General features: G+C 40.4%; 1 protein-coding gene across 1 annotated transcript in view; it reads left to right on the top strand.

Annotated features, from left to right (window-relative positions):
- Nucleotides 1-18,527, top strand: part of LOC103296660 (adhesion G-protein coupled receptor F2) — a 41,102-nt gene that overhangs the window by 7,496 nt on the left and 15,079 nt on the right. The window contains exons 2-5 of the mRNA XM_054722040.1: nucleotides 9,679-9,779; nucleotides 14,090-14,132; nucleotides 15,157-15,308; nucleotides 17,024-17,257. Of these exons, the coding sequence (XP_054578015.1) occupies nucleotides 9,708-9,779; nucleotides 14,090-14,132; nucleotides 15,157-15,308; nucleotides 17,024-17,257 (501 nt within the window). The 5' untranslated portion in view covers nucleotides 9,679-9,707. The remainder of the gene's footprint in view (nucleotides 1-9,678; nucleotides 9,780-14,089; nucleotides 14,133-15,156; nucleotides 15,309-17,023; nucleotides 17,258-18,527) is intronic.

Below are 18,527 nucleotides of genomic sequence, written 5' to 3'. Positions count from 1 at the left end.
TGCCTTCTGACCTCTGTTGGCACTATTGGCAGAATAATCTTTCTAAAATGAAATGCTGTCATTTGATGGGTCCTTGTTTCCATGGAAGAATCCTATTGCTTTACCGTGACACAGAACCTGCCTCACTTTGGCATCAGTGCACCTTTAGCTGATGTGCTATGTCACTCTCCTATCACATACTTCTTGCTCCAACTTAGTGACCTTCTCAGTCATCCCTGAACACACCTGGCTATTTCACACTCCCTGCTCTGGACCTTCTGTTTCTCTGCCTGGAATACTGTTTTTCCTTCCGTCCTGGCAATGTCCTCACCAAATGCCACCTTATTTGTGACATTTCCCCAAACCCCTTTACATTTCTAAAGTATCTTATGTATACCTCAAGAAGGATACTTGTGACATTATGCCATTTATGTTATCTGTTTTCCTCAATTAGACTGTATATTCCTAAAGGGCCAGACCATGCTTTATTTGTCTTCATAACTATTTCTAGAGCCTAAATTTTAATTGCATGAAACAGGCCCAAGGTATGTCAATGATTTTTTGAGTGAATGAATGAATAAAGAAATAAAGCCCAGAGAAGTTAAGTATCTTGCCAAATGTCATAAAAAGGATCATGTCAGAATTGGGGGAAGAACACAGGTCTTATTACATGCTACCTAACTAATGTCAAAAATGTTTATTTTTCTAATTGCAAATCTAATTATTTATAGAAAAACTAGAGGCCCGATGCACGAAATTTGTGCAAGGGACTTGGCCCCCACCGCCACAGCTTCATCCAGAAGGTTGTCTGGTCTTATTAGCATATTATGCTTTTATTATTATAGACTAGCTTTCCCGTTGCAGGAAAATTCCTGCAATGGGATTTCCTGCTGCACTCTACCCCGCCTCCATTCCTCCCTTGCCGCCCGCCTTGCCTTCTCCTCCAGCCCGCCCGCGTTTCCCTTCGGCCCCCGCCCCGCCTCTGCTCCGCCCTTGCCGCCGGCCCCGCCTTCTCCTCCAGCCCGCCTTCGTTTCCCTTCGCCTATGGCCCTGACTTCGCTCCTCCCTTCTCCTCCCCCCCCCCCCCCCGCTCCCCTGGCTTGCTTGCTTCTTCGAAGCTTTACTCCCCTTTGCAGCTCTTGGCTTCTTTCAACACTGTCTTGATATGCAAATTAGCCGCCATCTTTGTTGGGGCAATTTGCATACTCGTCCTGATTGGCTGGTGGGTGTGGCTTGGCTGGTGGGCGTGGCTTATGTGTAGCGAAGGTACGGTCAATTTGCATATTTGTCTATTATTATAGATAGACTACAGAGAGAGGAACATGTGAAAAAATATCTTATCCTTTTGGACAATTTGCTAACATTTTGATGTCTTTCCAGTGTTATTCATATTTCTTTTAGAAAAAATATTTGGAAATTAAAAAAGCCTCAAGTATAAATATGACAATAACAAATTATCCATTTCTACCTCTAGAATTATCTGCTGTTAACATATTTGGTTCCATTCTATTTCTTGCTCACTTCTTCCTTTTTAAATCACTCTTTTGTTTTGGTAGAAATAATACATGCTTATTATAAAAGAATTCAAAGAGAGCAGAAATTTTAGAAGATAGAAATAAAAGAAATTATTCCCAACTTTTCTACATAGCAAGACCCATTGTTAGTGATTAAATATCATTCCAGATATTTTTCTGTGTATGTTTGCTTATAGTAAGGACATGATAGATTTATTAATAAATATAAAGAAAAGCAGAAAGTAATACAATATAGAGTTGATTCTACTACATTTGTTATTTTAAATAAAAGTAAATAAATTCAATTTTATTTAAATTAAGTGGAGAAAAAAGAAACAAGTGAAACCTAAGGGATTTTTCCTCCTTCACAATAATCTCTAAGTCTATTATTTTCTAGACCTTTCTAATGCCTAAGAGAAAGATTGTGAAATATATTGAGGATGAAGACAATGATATTTTTAAAAATCCTTGTTAATTTTAGGCAGTGTGGATGTATTCCCTACTAGAAAGATGAGGTTTTAGCACCCTTGTGTTTTTGTTTTCCATTTTCCTTTCATCACTTAGTTTTTAACAGTTACCTTTTACTTTGATATTGACCTTTTCTCCCTTCTAAATTTCAGGGAAATTATATTACATCATATCTGAATACAATTGCTTTATTTTGGCTACACTTAATGTGCACTCTTCTTCAGGGACTGTAATTGTTCTTGCTTTAGATTATCTTCCTCTGTCTCCACTAATATTACCTCTTCTCTATTTGCATTCTCTTCTACTTTTTTATCAGAATGTCTGCTTCATTGGCTCCAGTCTTTCCTTTAGATTGATACTTTCCCTGTTGCCTCTTCAGTTGCCTAAAGTCCCTAATTTATTAATTTCATAATATTACTTTGATCTTTGAGGTTTTATCTCAATTGGTTATTTTTGCCATTTTTTTCTTCAAGTTCACGTATAATTAAAAAATCATTCTATGGTAACTTGTTCTATGGCTTGAACTAATTGTGTGTGTGTGTGTGTGTGTGTGTGTGTGTGTGTGTGTGTGTGATATTACCTTTTATGTTGGTCTTTTGGCCATCTTTCATAATCTCTGCGCCTTTGTGTTTTCCTTAAAGACTGATTCTTAATAATTTCTTGAAAAGGATTTAGCTGAGAAGAATAAACTGAAGAGAACTTAATGAAGAGATTCTTTACAGAGGTGCAGGCTAGCCAACAGGAGATGATGGGGAGCTAGGGGGCTAGCAAGAGTCTATTCCTAGACTTCAAGAGGCAAGATGATCCTGGTTCACACTGTAGCCTGAAAGAGAGAATGCCCAACAGGAATCATTCCCAGAAGAGAGCAATCACTGTGGATGGTGACACAGATGGAGGGAAAAGAGGGGATACATACCCCCCATGTCCCTATTCTCTCCCACTTCCCTAATCTGCTCATGACTTCCATTGGAATAATCCAGCTAAAAACCAGAGGCATGTGCAGAAGTTGGCCACAGAGGTGGTCTCAGCTCTGTTCCTGAGATTTGGTTAAATGCCTTGAACTAGAATCGACTCAATTTTTCTGGGTGGCCTACTAATAGCAGATGTCTTTGAGCTCTGGTTTGTTTCTTTAAGGATCATTCTGGAGTCTTTATTTCCATCATAGAGAGACAGTCTCCATTCCTTTCCCCATTTACAAGTTGAAAAATTCTCTAGGTAGAAGAGGAAAAACAAAAGGGTTCTCACATTTTGCTTCTCTTTAGATTTTGTGGCATTAATGAGATTTCTGAAAAAAATTTCTACTCTCTTGTTTGACTCAAAGGGGAAAGAGGGAAGGAGAATGAAGTTAGAAGGAGATGTGCTCTGCTCCCACAGCTACCCTACTCCAACATTTTCAATTCCTTTTCTAACAGTTTGAAGTTATTCCCTTACGTCCTGCCCATTTCCTCACGTTGTTGCAATCAGTGACATTTTTGCTGGTTTTCAATATTTTGTTAGTGTGGAGCAAAATATTCTATGATTCATTTCCGGCCAAGCATCTTACCTGAGAAACCCCACCAATGTTTTTCTATGGATGTGTATATTTTACAAAATATCTTAATGACTGTTTTTCCCACTAATGTTATAAAATTATAATACAATATACTGCTACCTCATACAGATACATTATCAACACTCCTCATAAATGTCGTTTTAATGTCTGTGCAATTTTTTAAATGTTCACTCAAGGATATGTTTTTATTGATTTCAGAGAGAGAGAAAGGGCAAGGGAAAAAGAGAGAAACATCAGTGTGAGAGAGAAATATCAATCGGTTGCCTGCTATACACAAGCCAACTGGGGATCTAACCCGTAACCTGCATATGGGCTCTGACCAGGAATCGAACTCACAACCATTTGGTGCACTGGACAATGCTCCAACCAACTGAGCCAGGGCTGTGCACTTTTTGATATAGATTTATCATTCTTTTCTATCCATTTTAATTGTTTGGCATCTATTTTGTTTTCATATTCATATCTTTGCTACTTTATATGCAACTGCCATCAGCAAGCTTACATGCCATGCTTTTCTGAACTTTAAGATTCCTAGAAGATAAGAGTCCCAAAAGTGCTGCCGTGCTGCAATAGTTGGGACTTACCTGCTTCTTTCGAGTTCATTTCCAAATATTGTAAGCTTTTACAGTCTTTTAAATTTGTCCTGGCTGCCTCTGACTATCAGATCAGATTGATTCTCTCTTGGTTTGGTGGTGACTCATGAGGTGGGTGATTCTCTGGGACAACTTTGCCAAGTGCCCGACATAGGTGCCCTCTGCACATGCTCATTGCTATTTACCTCCCAGATGTGAAGAATCGCCGTTTCTCAGCACTGCTTGAAACCTGCATGCAAAAGAGGAAATTATCTAATTCAAAAGAGGTTTTAGAGGAACTGGCCAAGGCTCAGGGGAACCAATGAAAATGCTTTAACCTTTTGCACTTGGATGTCGAGTGTGACTCGACACGGTTAGCATTGAGATTAAAATTACTCTTTGAATGTATCAATAATTTGAAATATAAAAAAAATCCAAATAAGTAAGTTTGTATGAAAAGAAACTCCAGTTTTTTATTCTACTGCCGCGCTTTGTAAAATCTGGGGTATTTAAAAAATTAAATCCCGAGTAGAATAAAGGAATCGAGAAAAAAGCAAGCGAGTGCAAAGGGTTAACGTTTCAAAAAACCTGGGCTTTCAGAGAAAAGTGAGGGTTTACTTAAACACATGGGAAGGTAGCTCTGTGGGTGTAGTTCGGAACATGGAGAATCATCTTTGCTCCCAAGAATTTGGCCTGTTGACATAAGTCAGTGCCTAACTTTCTACTGTTGGAGAGATAAATACTGCCTTTATAGGTATTCAAAGTGTGTGTATACATTTTTGGGACACTATGCTCCCCAAAATACACTATGTATTTTTTTTTCCTAGACATGGTGATCTGCAATTTTACATTTCCAGTGAGTACAGAAATGAAGGCTGAAGACGGGGACAGAATGATGTAGTTAAAAGAGCTCTAGATAGGAGTCCAAAGAGAGTCAGGTTTTCCAATAACTTGGGGTGTGACCTTGGGGAAGTCACTTACTAGCTGGATAATTTCCTCTTCAATAAAAAATGGAAAATGATAACTTCCTTGTCTACCTCATAAAATTTTGTAATGTCAAGGTAAAAGTTATATGTGAAAATGTTCTGAAAATATGAGCCCCATATAAAAATCAGCTCTTTATTATTTTAGCAAAGCCATATGACATAATGAAAAAAGTCACAAACCTGGGTTCAAATCACAAATATGCCACTCAGTACCTGTGAGGTTGGGCAGGGTCAACTTTTATATTAGAAAATTATAGAAGTGACTTCAGTTGCACAGAATTACTTGATGGCATTAGAAGAGCTAATGTAGACATACAGACACACAGTAAACAAATAATAGCTATTTGTTTTATTCTCTTCCCTTCCATAATATCTGTATTCAGGCAGGAGGAACGGGACTGGCCATTGACTAGAGGTGAAACAGTGGGATGGTTAAATGATAGACGTTATGGAATCTTTCACTCCTGAGATCATCTGGTGTGTATTCCCACAGTCTGTCTGGGAACCTTGATAGCATTTTGTGGAACTCACTGGGAGCCTCAGGAATTCATTACAAAACCTAATTATGCAAGTGGTAGCCTCAGACTGTCCGCTGACAAAGCTGGCGATTGAAATACTCCTGGGTGGCTGATAAAGTTCTGTCTGGAGTTTTGTTGACCTTTGTTTGTGAATGCTGTGATTGCTATTCCAATAATTTCTTTCTAATCAAGATTGGAGAGATCAAGTTGTAGAGTTTTTGTTTTTCTTTTTCCAAAATCACCCTATACAGTTGCTCTGGTCTCTGCCACTTGTGTGGGTTATGTGTGTTTAAAGTCAGCAAATGTTTGCTCTGATGGGGCCATCCACAGAACACATTGCAGCATGCTGCTCACATTTACCATTGTGATCAACTAGCCATTACTCAGAGGATAGGAGCACAGGGGAAGCCAGACATTATAAGCATATCATTTGGGCAGCTACGCCAAGAAGCTGCAGCTTTGCACTCCCCAGGGAACCACCAGCCTACTTCCTGCAAAATGCTGGGGGAAGGGACTGGACAAAGGAAAGATAGACACATGCCCAGTAAAGTTGGGGTGACATAGGGAAGGTACTTGCCTGTCAATCAAACCTGGAGACAGAGATGGTTGGCCAGAAAAGGCATGGCCAACTCCAAGCCCATGGAAAACTTGGGAATATATAATCTCCTAGACCAGTGATGGCGAACCTATGACACGCGTGTCAGCACTGACACGTGTAGCCATTTCTGATGACACGCGGCCGCTGAGGCGGCCGCATGCCGAGGATGAAACATTTGCTGCTCCTGAGGATGAAACATTTGAGAAATAATGTTTTTTTCCTCAAAGTGACACACTACCCGAGTTATGCTCAGTTTTTTGGCGAAGTTTGACACACCAAGCTCAAAAGGTTGCCCATCACTGTCCTAGACAAAGGAATTCTTTTTCCTGTTGCTCTGGTTGCTCTATACTCCTGGCTCATGGGTCTCCTTTGCTTCTGCTTCCTTGCATTTGCCTGTGCTCCCTCCATAGCAGGTGGTCCTTTGGACCCCACATGCAAGGGACTAATGGACTATACAGCTGGCAACACAAGCTAAACTAGCCTGATGCTGGAATGGACCCCTGCTCCAACATGGAAAAGAAACTCTGGACACTGGCTCTGATTTTAGCTTTACTGAAACCACAGCGACACTTCTATGATTGGGCAAAGGGAAATGGGACTTTGGAAACTCAGGGATTTAATTCCACGCAAATAAAAAATCACTCGTTCTCCAGTGCAAGTCTTAGAAAATTCCTTTTCTCGGGATATTGCAAGAATTCTAGTCCCAGCAGCAACCGGGGGAGAGGAGGCCCTCTCCCGTCCATTAACAACATATTGTCTTTCTCTCCATTCTGTCTTTCGCTAGTGAGCTGTGCCAGTGGCCAGTCAACCATATGGTTTTGGGGTGAAGGACTTTGACACAGGGTAGGAAGAAATACTTTAAAATTAAATTGCGTCCAAAGATGAGAATTGTTTGTTTGTTTGTTTGTTTGTTTGTTTTTAATCTGAAACTTGGGAATACTTCTTGTCATGTCTATCCCATTAGCTTTGACTCCTAGGGTCTGCAGGTCACTAGGGAGCAAGCCCCATCCAAGTTCCCAATCCCCTGGGGGTGCTTCAGAAGCCCCATCACACTGTGACTTCCCAAGGTGGTAAGGAGACAGAGAAGTCATCCTTATTTAAAGTCTAGCTGTTAGGACATTGCTTGGAAATGAGGGGCTCATTTTCTCTTTGCTGAAGAAACATATAAATGAACACTTTGAGCACCATTTTCAGATTTGGAAAACAGACAACAGAGAATGGAAGAATGTATTCTAGGTTGGATGGTTGGAGATAGCTGTTTGCAATCTGGCCATTGTACTCTTTGCTGTTCCTTTTTACTTTTATAAGGGAGGAGGGAAGTGTAACTCAATTTAAAAAAAAATCCCAACATTTTGTATTTGGCACATTTTACTTGTCAAAATTTCAGCGCTGATATAATTACTACTTCTTTTTTTTTTTTTGGTATGAATCACCTGAGGTGACCATTTTTTCAAATTGTATGTTTTTTTAGAAATTAGCCTTTTCTAAAGTGGATGTCTATAATGAATGTTTTGGCTTGGGCTACATGAAACCAACATATTCAAACATTTGTTTGAGAGGGAAGTTACACTTCCTGAAATGCTACGCCTGCATTTCAGAAAGGTGTGGGCAGACTGGGGACGATGGTCTAAACCACTAGAGGCCTATGGCTTTTCACATCAAAATGGGGTGAAGGCTCTGGGAGCTGGTGGGGGGAGGGAGTGGTCACAATATTCGGTTTGTGCTACTATTTTGCCACCATAGCCTTTGTTTCATTTAAACTTTCTGCTTTCACAGGGTTGGAAAAAGCGAATGTGAGAAAGGCTTAAGGCGAACAAATCTGGAAGAAAAATGGTTCTATTTAAGTTCAGATTAAACTATGCCATTTTCTTTAAAGAGGAATCTGTTTTATAAGCAAGATACAAAGAGTCAGCTTTAGAAAAGCTTCTTTCTAGTTAAAAGAATTGAAAAAATGTTAAAATTGCTCTAATAATTAGAGTCACACTTGTGCTGAACCTTGGAGAAATATAGCATTCTAAGTTGTGGTCCCAGTTCTTCTACGAGAAGGTAGACCTGGATTGTAAAGAAAGATGTTAGAAAATTCTGGGCCCTAGGTAGCAGCATAACTATCAAAACAGGCCATTCTACACAGCCTAGGTGTTTACCGCATAAAACACAAAATGCTTATTTTGTCATACACAGACACATAATTTTAGTAATAATCAAAAAGCATTTTACTAAAAATTAAAACTTCAACTATAGTAACAATTTAAAACAAAATGACAATAAAATAAGCAAATTTTTTTTTCCAATACAACATTTTAAGCAAACAGAATGGTTTTCATCTTGATTTGTCAACCTTAAAAATAATTCAATGCCTCCTCCTTAAAAATAAACCTATTGAGCCCTAACTGGCTTGGCTCAGTGGATAGAGCGTTGGCCTGCACACTGGAGGGTCTTGGGTTTGATTCCAGTCAAGGGCGCATACCTGGGTTGCAGGTTTGCCCACCCTCCCTACTCACCCCCCACTCTCAGCCTGGGTGTGTGTGAGGCAAACAATCAATGTGTCTCTCTTGCATTGATGTTTCTCTCTTTCTCTCTCCCCCACTCTCCCTTCCACTCTCTCTAAAAATCAATGGAAAAAAATATCCTCACTCCTCTGGTGAAGGTTAAAAATAATAATAATAATTAATAATAATAATAATAATAATAATAAAAGCAAGGAAGCAACAAATGCCTTTCAAAGAGGATCCCACTCAGGATGAAAAATATTAAAATAATTAAAGTTTAGAATTGGAATTTTCAGCTTATGTGAGTCCTCTCTAGAGAATAGACCTGATGCAAATCGTCAGCTCTTCCCAACCACCTTCCCTCTTGCTCTCCTTCCCTCTTCCTTTATTGAATATAGCGTGTGCCCACCATGTGTACACCACTCTTCTAGGTGCCAAGGGATTATTTCGACATCAGTTTTGGCAGAAAGAAGTTGCGACCTACCTATGAAACACAGCTCCAGGGTTAGGTGGGAATGAGGATAATAGGCCAAGGCTGGTGCTTAATCTCCTTCAAAATATATTTCTAGGCTGAGTCCGCACATAGGAATTCCAACTCACGTTCCACCGTAGCCACCCACATGTTTCTCAGCCCTGCCTAACCCAGAGAGTGAGCCATCTTTCCCGTTCCCCGGACATGGGCTGTTATTCATTACACCTGGGCAGGTAGCTTCCTTTGGAGACATTCCCACATGAGGCATCACATGCAAGCTGGCAGCAGAGGCTGGAAGTTATCTCAGCGATTGCTTGCACCTCCCAGTGCCAGCTGGCACTCACACATGCAGCCTCCTGGTGAAGTCAATGGATGGGAAACCACAGGGAGGCCACCTCTGGGGCAGGGGCTTCTGAGTAGACAGCGCTAAGGACAGAATCCCATCTGATAGGCTGACTGGATCTGCAGTGGCCTGGAATTTTGAAAGCTTCAGATTGGAAACCTTTTGCCTTTTGCCTTTATTTTTATAGAAGCGAGAAAGGCAGCTGCATTGAAGACAATGACTCATACGTTTTTGCTGTTCTGCTTAGTGTTTCTTTTGCCAACAGAGTCCTGCAGGACATTATGCCAGGTAAGAGAATGGAGGTGGGGGATGGAATGGTGGGGAGAAGCAAATGGAAACCTAAAACCCTGCTCTAGGTTATCTGAGCTGAAGTGTAGGGAGAAGATGGTGGTAGAATGGCTCAGCCAGCTGAAATTGCAGTTGCAACTATACGTGTACAAAACCCATTTTAGCCAAGAGCTGCAAATTATTTTTCCATCAACTTTTCCTATAAGTTCCTGAGATACAATGAGGCTCAAATGATTTAAGGGTGATAATCTCTTCTTTCTATATTCTTTGATGATGAAGTTTTCAGTTGCTTGTAACTAGGGCCACTTCCTCAGGGACACTTGAAAATATAGGTGCGGTGAGGGTCACACTGACTGAGAGAGATAGTTAATGGCATTTAGTGTGGGCAGAACCTAGGAATGGTCTGGCACAATGAAGCATTGTCCCACCCCAAATGGCATCTCTTTTGAGAAACCTGATAGCGACCACCATGGATGGGCTGGAAGGAGTAAAGGGCAACTCAGGTAGTCAATAGCTAATCAAAATCTAACTGGGATGGAGTTTGCAGCAATGTACTATTTTCACATTCTGTGGGGAAGTGAGCCTGATGACTCTCTCTGGAATCATACTACAAGTCATTTTAATTTTCCTATTAGTTATTTGTTTAAAATAAGTTATGGGGAATCATTGAGAAAGAGAGAGAGAAAAAAACCCATGAAAATAGTTTGAGCTTCTTGAGAAGAGAATATTATTATTGGGCCACAAGATCTGAAAGAGAGCTTTGAGATCAACTGGTGAAGCTACACTCCCTTATTTTATCAATGGTGTAGAATGGGACTTGCTTGAGGTTATATACCTACTAAGCTAAAGAGCCAAGCCCAGGACTTTTGTCTTCAGATTCTTAGTTTCTTGGTTTTTTCATTTTAGTATGTACTTTCTTTTTTCAAAAAGCAAAAGTGTGGAAATTTATTATATGCAGCTACAAACTCCCCACATGGGGTGGGGGCCCAAGAATGGGTTGACCTTCATATGTGCTTTCTTGAGAAGAACCTCCTTAGGAAAGAATAACTAAAAATTCATTCTAAGAGTTTCCAAATGATACTTACTTTACTCTCTACGTAGTTTGTCCTTGGATGGGAATTTTCTCCATGACTCCTCTTCTCCCAACACTTATCTGGTGCCTAGTTTCTGGGAGAGATTAGAGACTCCTTCAGAAATATCTTTCCCAGGAGGCATCCCAACCCCCACAGTGAGGTACTATTTTCTCCCTTCATTTTATCTTCCACATTTTCCTACAAGACAGAACTTTAAGAATAGTCAGAGTTTCAGAGGTTAGCTTTGTTTTCTTTATTATTGGGGATCACCTTATCAGGAATATCCCATCCTTTTATTCTTACTAAACAAGTTGCTGGATGCTACTCCTCTCCTGACCTGACTACTAACTCAGGCAGCTCCACAGGTTTAACAGGTGGCAGGTTTTGAAGTGTGGTTTGTTTTTTTCCCAATATTATGTTGACAATTGTTGGTATCTGAAGCTAACATAGCTCCTATTCAAAGCCACCCAAGAAATGAAATGACCAGTAGCTGTGCATGGCTGTGCTTTGACAAATTAACTAGGAAGAAGTGAATCAGGTCCTTCTCTTAAGAAGGCAGAATTTCCAGAATTCCTTGTAAACAGCACAGTACAGCCTTGTGCCCACACATCTGATTACTATAATGTGACTTTTAATGTGTCAAGTATTATCAAGAGTTGTCTACTTTTATGTGCTTTATTGTGGCATATTATAGATCATGACCCTCTCAAGATGGGCTTATGGCATCTTGAGATGCTTGTACTTCCATATGCCCTCCTCTGCCTTCTCCACTTGGACATGGGTTGACTTGATGGGAAGAGCAGTATTGTAGGAGTAGGAGAATCGAGTTCTAGTCCCAGTTCTAAGAGGAATGTCCTAGATAGCCTTGTGCAAGTCACCTCATCTATCAAAGACTCACTTTCCTTATCTGTACAATAAGGGGGTTGGACTGGTTGATCAATAAGATCTTTCAAAACGCCAAAAATATTATTGTAATGTTCTTGTTTAGTGAAAGGCCTTTAGCTCCTCCATGTATATACTAAAACTTTCTCTTGATTATGAAATGAGAAGTCATCTTACATCAGTATTTTGAAGGATTTGTATTCCATGAATCAGAGATCCCTTCCTCACTTTGGACAGACCTGAAATGCTCAATTCAGATTTCCCATAAATTCTCATTTGGTAGAGAAAACATAAGACTCAGCTTTGTTTTTTGATATCATAGAGAGGAATAATGTTGTGAAGAAGAAAGGGATATGAACTCCAAGTGTTAGTCACACAGCTAAGTCATTGTATTTCCAGTTCCTTCCCAATGGTTGAGATCTAGGAATGCAAGTTGGAGTAATTGTACCAGGGCTCTTTCCAGGTCCTAGAGGGAAAACTTCTGGTCAAGAAACAGGAAGATTTAGACTCATTCTCCAAATATACTGACATGCATGTATATACATGCCAGTATATTAAGACATACTAATATGTATGTATATTTATATGTGCTGACCTAGCTACTTAGGGGGACGTGAAGCACAATTTACAACCCATGCTATGTTCTTAAGGAACTTAAAATTTAATTTAGAAAATAATAAGCATATATAAAAATGATTAGATAGTATTACAACAGGTCAGGTGAGTAGGTGCCAAGTATTGAATGAATGGTGTGGTAGTATGGATAATAAATTTTTATAGGAGCGAGAGAGGAAGAGATGTACCATCTAGAACTAGATTGGGAAATACTTCTTGGAGGAAGCAAACTTGAGCTTCATATGTAATAGCCATTCCCTAAGTCCATTTTCAGAGAATAATAATGATAGCTAAATCTTAAATACCACTTACAACATTGAAGGCTCAGTTCTAAGTGCTTTTCATACATGATCTCATTTATTCTTCATAAAAATCATCTGAGGCAAGATTATGAAATTGTAGTACTATATTCCTACCCTGCTTTATGGAAGAGGAAAGTGAGACTCAGAGAGATGAACTTTCTCAGGACCTCAAGTGGCAGTGTTGGGATTTGAACCCAATGTTCTGTTCCCAGAGTCACCCATTGACCACAAAGTGACACTGCTGCTCAGTGAAGGGTACAGTGACATACAGATGGATGAGAAAGGAAGGGCTTCTAATCAGAAGAGGTGGGAATGCTCATGGTACGAGGAAGCCAGGTTTTGGGGGAACCACTCTTAAAAAAAGAATATAAAATGACAAATACAAAATTTAGAGAAAAGTGAATATTTAATTAGAATGAGAAAAAGAATCATAACAAACTTCAAATTTAGAATAATTACTCAGCATTATTCAGTAATAAATTCAATAAAATAACAATATTTTTATTAATGTACCATCCATATATTTGTTCCAAATTTTTGGCTGCATACTTGCATATCAATAATTTTATAATTTTTTTCTATAGAGAGAATAGATTATCCAGTCTTTCCTCTAGCATTGCTGATTAACTTTATTATTCTAGTGTAGAAAAATAGCTTTTAGTTTCTGGATTCATTATTAGTAAAGCCATGTAAATATGTAGAACTGTTGTGAACTTTGGGAAAACCTCTAGCAAGTGTCTTTTGTATATGACCTACAGGGTTTCAGAGCTCTTAGAACTTACTTGTTCTGTGACTAATTGTAAGTACTTCTAGCTAGAATTAATGCCACTTATGTGTTGATGTTCTCATTGTCATGCAGAAATGGCTGCAAACTATAGAAGTACTATTAAGTCCAGGCTAAATGTATCCCCAACTCACTTCTACTTGTCCAGATTCCATAAATAGGTACAAGCTCTCTAGTGCTGCCCAAAATGGGGGAATATAAATGAGGAATTTGGAGTGGCAAAAAATAATGGTCTGAGCAGCTGCTGGTTAAACAGTGTTGCTTTTGACAATGTAATAAAACATAGGAGCATGTGAGCCCATTGCTAGATCCTCTCTCAGTGCTTCAAAGGGGCCCATACAGGCAATGAATTCTGAAGCTTAACCTTCATTGACTTCCCAGTAAATCTGCCTCTGCTCATGATGCTCCTGGATAGAATGTAGTTCATCCTTACCGGAGCGGAACAAGGGATCCTACTGAATAGTCGTGGGAGAGATAGCTATCCAGGCTAAAGGGCAGATGGGGTCATGGGCCACATGTCTAGGTCTCAGCTTCTGGTGGCATCCTGGTGTCACAGCTGGTGAAGATGTGGTTGTTGGCCTGTGACTAAAGTGAATCATTGGGTTGGCTTCTCACCAATTGATTTTGATGTGAATTTTGATTTTCCCTCTCTAGGCTGCCAGCAAAAGCAAGGAGAAAGTGTCTGCCAAGCCACACGGTATGTTGGTAGCAATTACTAATGAAATGAAAGTTTTACTGTCCATCTGTTATAATAGAGGGCCATCCTTGGCCGTGTCTTATGGACTGGCAGATGGGACTCCTTGATGGTTTGCATTGGGACTTCCTTTTTATATTTCTCATATTAAAATGTACCTTTGACCTCTGCTTCCCTCTCTGGCCAGCACCCTCTGCTCCATCCTGGTCTTGGAGTTATTTACTATAAATCCTTTGGATTGAGCCAACTCAGGCTGGGGCAGTGGCTAGCAGAGGTCTGTGAGAACCCATTGATGATGTAACTGATTATAAAGTTCCAGAGTTGGGAGGTTTCTTAGAGAACATCAGTTACAGCGGCTTCCAAACTGTCTCCTCCTTGTGGGGACTGAGGAGGTGCTCAGGATGTTCCTGTGAGGTGTGAGGGACCTAGGGATTGACCCATGGGCTCTTTCCTCTCATTTCAACTGGGCCAGTTTCACTTTTAACTATTTTTTTAAATAAGTTTTTATTGATTTCAGAGAGAGGAAGGGAGAGGGAGAGAGAGATAGAAACATCGATGAGAAAGAAATATTGATCAGTTGCCTTCTGCACACCCCCAAACTAGGTATGCACTCTGACAGAGAATGGAACCAGCTAACTCCTGGTGCATGGGATGACGCTCAACCAACTGAGCCACACCAGCCCGGCTATTTTCTAATTTGAGTTCAGGATAAGATTTTGTTGGAAATAATAGTAGTTTGTCACTGAAATATAGTGTGTCCCAAAGAAAGTATACACATACTTTGCATAATTATAAAGGCAGTGTTTATTAAAATGCATTTCATTTTCAAAATGGAGGTATCAGCTATTACAGTGTGTATACATTTTTGGGGGACACCCTGTATATGATGGTCACTGATCTACTTCAATCTTCCTCCACTTTACAAAGTCACCTGACGTCCACAGGATTTATGTGCCTTCATGTGGTGACACCTTGAGCCCTGAATCCATATCTCTCCATCTAATGCTAATGCCTTTTATCTTCCCAGGTGCATGTGATGGCGTCTGTGTGGACAATTCCCACTGCAGTCAACCTTGCCCTCCAGATACTCCAGGAAATATGGGGTTTTTATGTAGGCGAAATAAATGGCACAAGATCACTGATACCTGCCAGACTCTTACCGCCTTCAACATCTTTGAGGTAATAATATCTTTTCTCTCACATGCAAAGTGGAGCCTCAAATTAGCAATGCATGATGCACTCACTAAGAGAGAGGGACAGGGTGGTAAGTAGAGGTGCTTGCAGCTGAATACATAAACATCTACCTGTTCTCTGTATATATATATATATATATATATATATATATACTGGAATGGCATTCCTAACTTTGGGCATCTAAAAGTCTGTGCTCCAGTCTCCCACACCTTCCATGACACAAAGGAACCAGATCGCTTAGGCCAGAGCTAGAAGAGCTGTCTAGAATCATCACAGTTTACTTCTCCACTTCCACTCAGCTCTTTAATACCCCAAAGCCCAGCTACTCAATGTGTCCTTCACTGACCAGCAGCACAGGGCATCTCTGAGAACTTTCAGATACAGGGCAATTAGGCCCCATCCAGACCTGCTGAATCCAAATCTGCATTTTACCAAGATCTTCATGTGACTTCGGTGCTCAGTAAAGCATGAGAAGAGAGCTGAACGTGGAGGGAAGGACTTCATTGTCAAACAAAGGAACGTATTTCCACATATACTTAAGTCGTTACACATTTTAAAAAGTCAAATTCTAGTAAATAAAATCAGATCAAATGGCATTTCTTCTTCCTTTGTTTCCTTTTATCCTCTTCTATCAGGAACGTTATCTTTCTGAAGGTCAGCTCCTGATTCGTTCAGGGGAGTCAATGTTTTGGCCTCTCTCGTGTCCTAGCAACATTCCCATCCCCTGCTTTGTGGTATGGCCAGAGGAGGCAGTGGATGCTATACCTGAAGTTCCCCTACCAGACTTCCAGAGGCTGCCCATCCCTGATTTGAAGGATCTGGGCAAAGTACACATGGAGACCCACATTCCATATGTCCTAATATTTAAATGCTTTCAATCAAGTCTACAAACCGCTAAATAAAGCAGATTCTGTCAGCCTCCTTCCATCTGCACCTCATGAGTGGTGAAAGGCCAAAGCCACACATCCATAAGCCTGAACACAGATGTCCCTTTGACACATCTCAGGCCTACAGGTGGCCTGGTCCATCCGTGGCAGCACAGACTTAGGGAAGGCCCTAGAAATGGGCTTGCTGTTGTCATGTAGAATAATCAGGTATCTAGAAGCAGGGACATGGGTTCTGTGTAGGCCCATCCTCTAAGCCATGGATTCCTTGTCCTCCTGAAGGGGAAGGCTGGAGAAAGGGTTTCTGCTAACGCAAGGTTTGGCAATTTGGCAATTTTGTTCTGTAAAGAGCCAGATAGTAAATATTTTTGGCATTGTGGGTATTATGGTCTCTGTTGCAACTACTCAACTCTGCTATGGTAGTAAGAAAGCAGCCCAGTGAATGAGCAAGCTGAGTCCCAACAAAACTTTATTTACAAAAAAACAGCCCAGTGCCCATCAAACATTAAAGTAAGTTTAAATGGCACTAGAAATGTACCCATGTGCACAGTATTTGTCCACAGAAGGGGTGTGGAGGGGTGTGCTAAGGATAACAATTGCTGTTTGGATATAGGGGGTTCGGGAGGAGGCAGCTGTTCATACACCTTGGTGTTGGGCAGGTGGTTCCACAGCAGATGTAACCTTGACAATGTAAAATAGAAAAGCATTATACAATATACAATTGTGTAATAAGGCTGTCCTACATTGTAGTAAAGGTACTTTTACATTGAAAACAACAGTAACATGATAATGAACTTTCTTTTTGCCATTTCTTAGGAGGATTTAAGTACAGTTCCATCATTTGGAAGTAGTATACACATAAATGAATATGCCGGAAAGTCTGAGACCATTGCCGATAGGTTGATGCAGAAGTGTCCGCAGGATTTGTCCTGTGTCATTAAGAACATTCAGCGTTCTCCCCGGATACCAGGAAACATCGCTGTCATCGTGCAGCTACTACACAACATATCGACAATGCTGTCGACAGATGTGGACGAAGCAAAGATGCAGGTGAGTGGCCTTGAGCACCTGGGAGAACATTTGTGGGGTGTTTTTGTTTTTTTGGGAGGAGGGGGGAATGGGAAAGGAATGCAGGTTTAGTTGGAGCTTTTGGGGGTTTGAGGAGACCATGTCTTTCACTTCAGTATTTCCATTACTGGTAAATGTATAAAATATATCCTCATTGAAGAAAAAAATGAATGAGAAAAGTGAATACATTCAATCAACAAGCATTTAAAGAGAGCACTTACCAAGTGCTGGATTGGACATTGAAGCAAGCTTTGTCAATGTATATTTTGGCTACTGTGAATCTCTAAGAACTGTTCTAGGTCCTGCAGAGAGGAAGACATTTATTTGTGAATCAGAACAGGTTGCTAAAATGGAAAATAACTGCGTGTCCCAAAATCAGCCAGATAGGTCTGCTGCAGAAATGTGAAATGGAATGGGACATGCTTCCTTTGTGTTTGACCTTCAAAGTAGAGGATAAGAAAAAGGAGGCCCAGCCTCTGGGGTCAGCTTCCAATGTGTCATGTTCCTATACAATGCCCTGCACACAGTTGGGATTTAGTAGATATTAATTACATAGTGGGTACTCTGGGCAGGGTAGGCAAATTGCTAGCTAGTGTCACCAGGTGTGAAGTGGAACAGATGATGGAAATGAACACAGTGAAGGCTGCCCATTTGCCTGCCTCACAGGAAAGCATCACATAGCAGGGGAAGGGAGCTCCCTTATAGCTCTATCCTCCAACTCAAACTTGAGCGGCATGTGAGTCACCTGAGGATCTCATTAAGATGCTCATCCTGATTCACAAGGTTTGGAGTAGGGCCTGAGATTCTGTATCTTTAAGAGGTTCCTAGGGCATGCCTATGTTACTGGTTGAAGGACCACGCTTTATAAAAGTGAAAATTAAATATGGAACTGCCATTTGACCCAGTGATCCCATTTCTATGAATATATCCTAAGAAACCTGAGACAACAATCAGAAAGAATATATGCACCCATATGTTCATAGCAGTGCAATTTACAATAGCTAAGATCCAGAAACAGTTCAGTGCCCATCAGTAGATGAGTGGATAAAAAAGCTCTGGTACATTTACACCATGGAATACTATGAAGCAGTAAAAAGAAGGATCTCTTACCCTTTGAGAAAGCATGGAGGGACCTGGAGAGCATTATGCTCAGTGAAATAAGCCAGTCAGAGAAAGACAAGTATCACATGCTCTCACTCATATGTGGACTCTAATGAACAAAACAAACTGATGAACAAAATAGATCCAGAGA

This window comes from Eptesicus fuscus, chromosome 10 (genome assembly GCF_027574615.1).
Source record: "Eptesicus fuscus isolate TK198812 chromosome 10, DD_ASM_mEF_20220401, whole genome shotgun sequence".
NCBI classification, from domain to species: domain Eukaryota; kingdom Metazoa; phylum Chordata; class Mammalia; order Chiroptera; family Vespertilionidae; genus Eptesicus; species Eptesicus fuscus.
The sequence above is the reverse complement of the archived record's forward strand: the minus strand, read 5'-3'. Positions and strand labels throughout refer to the sequence as shown.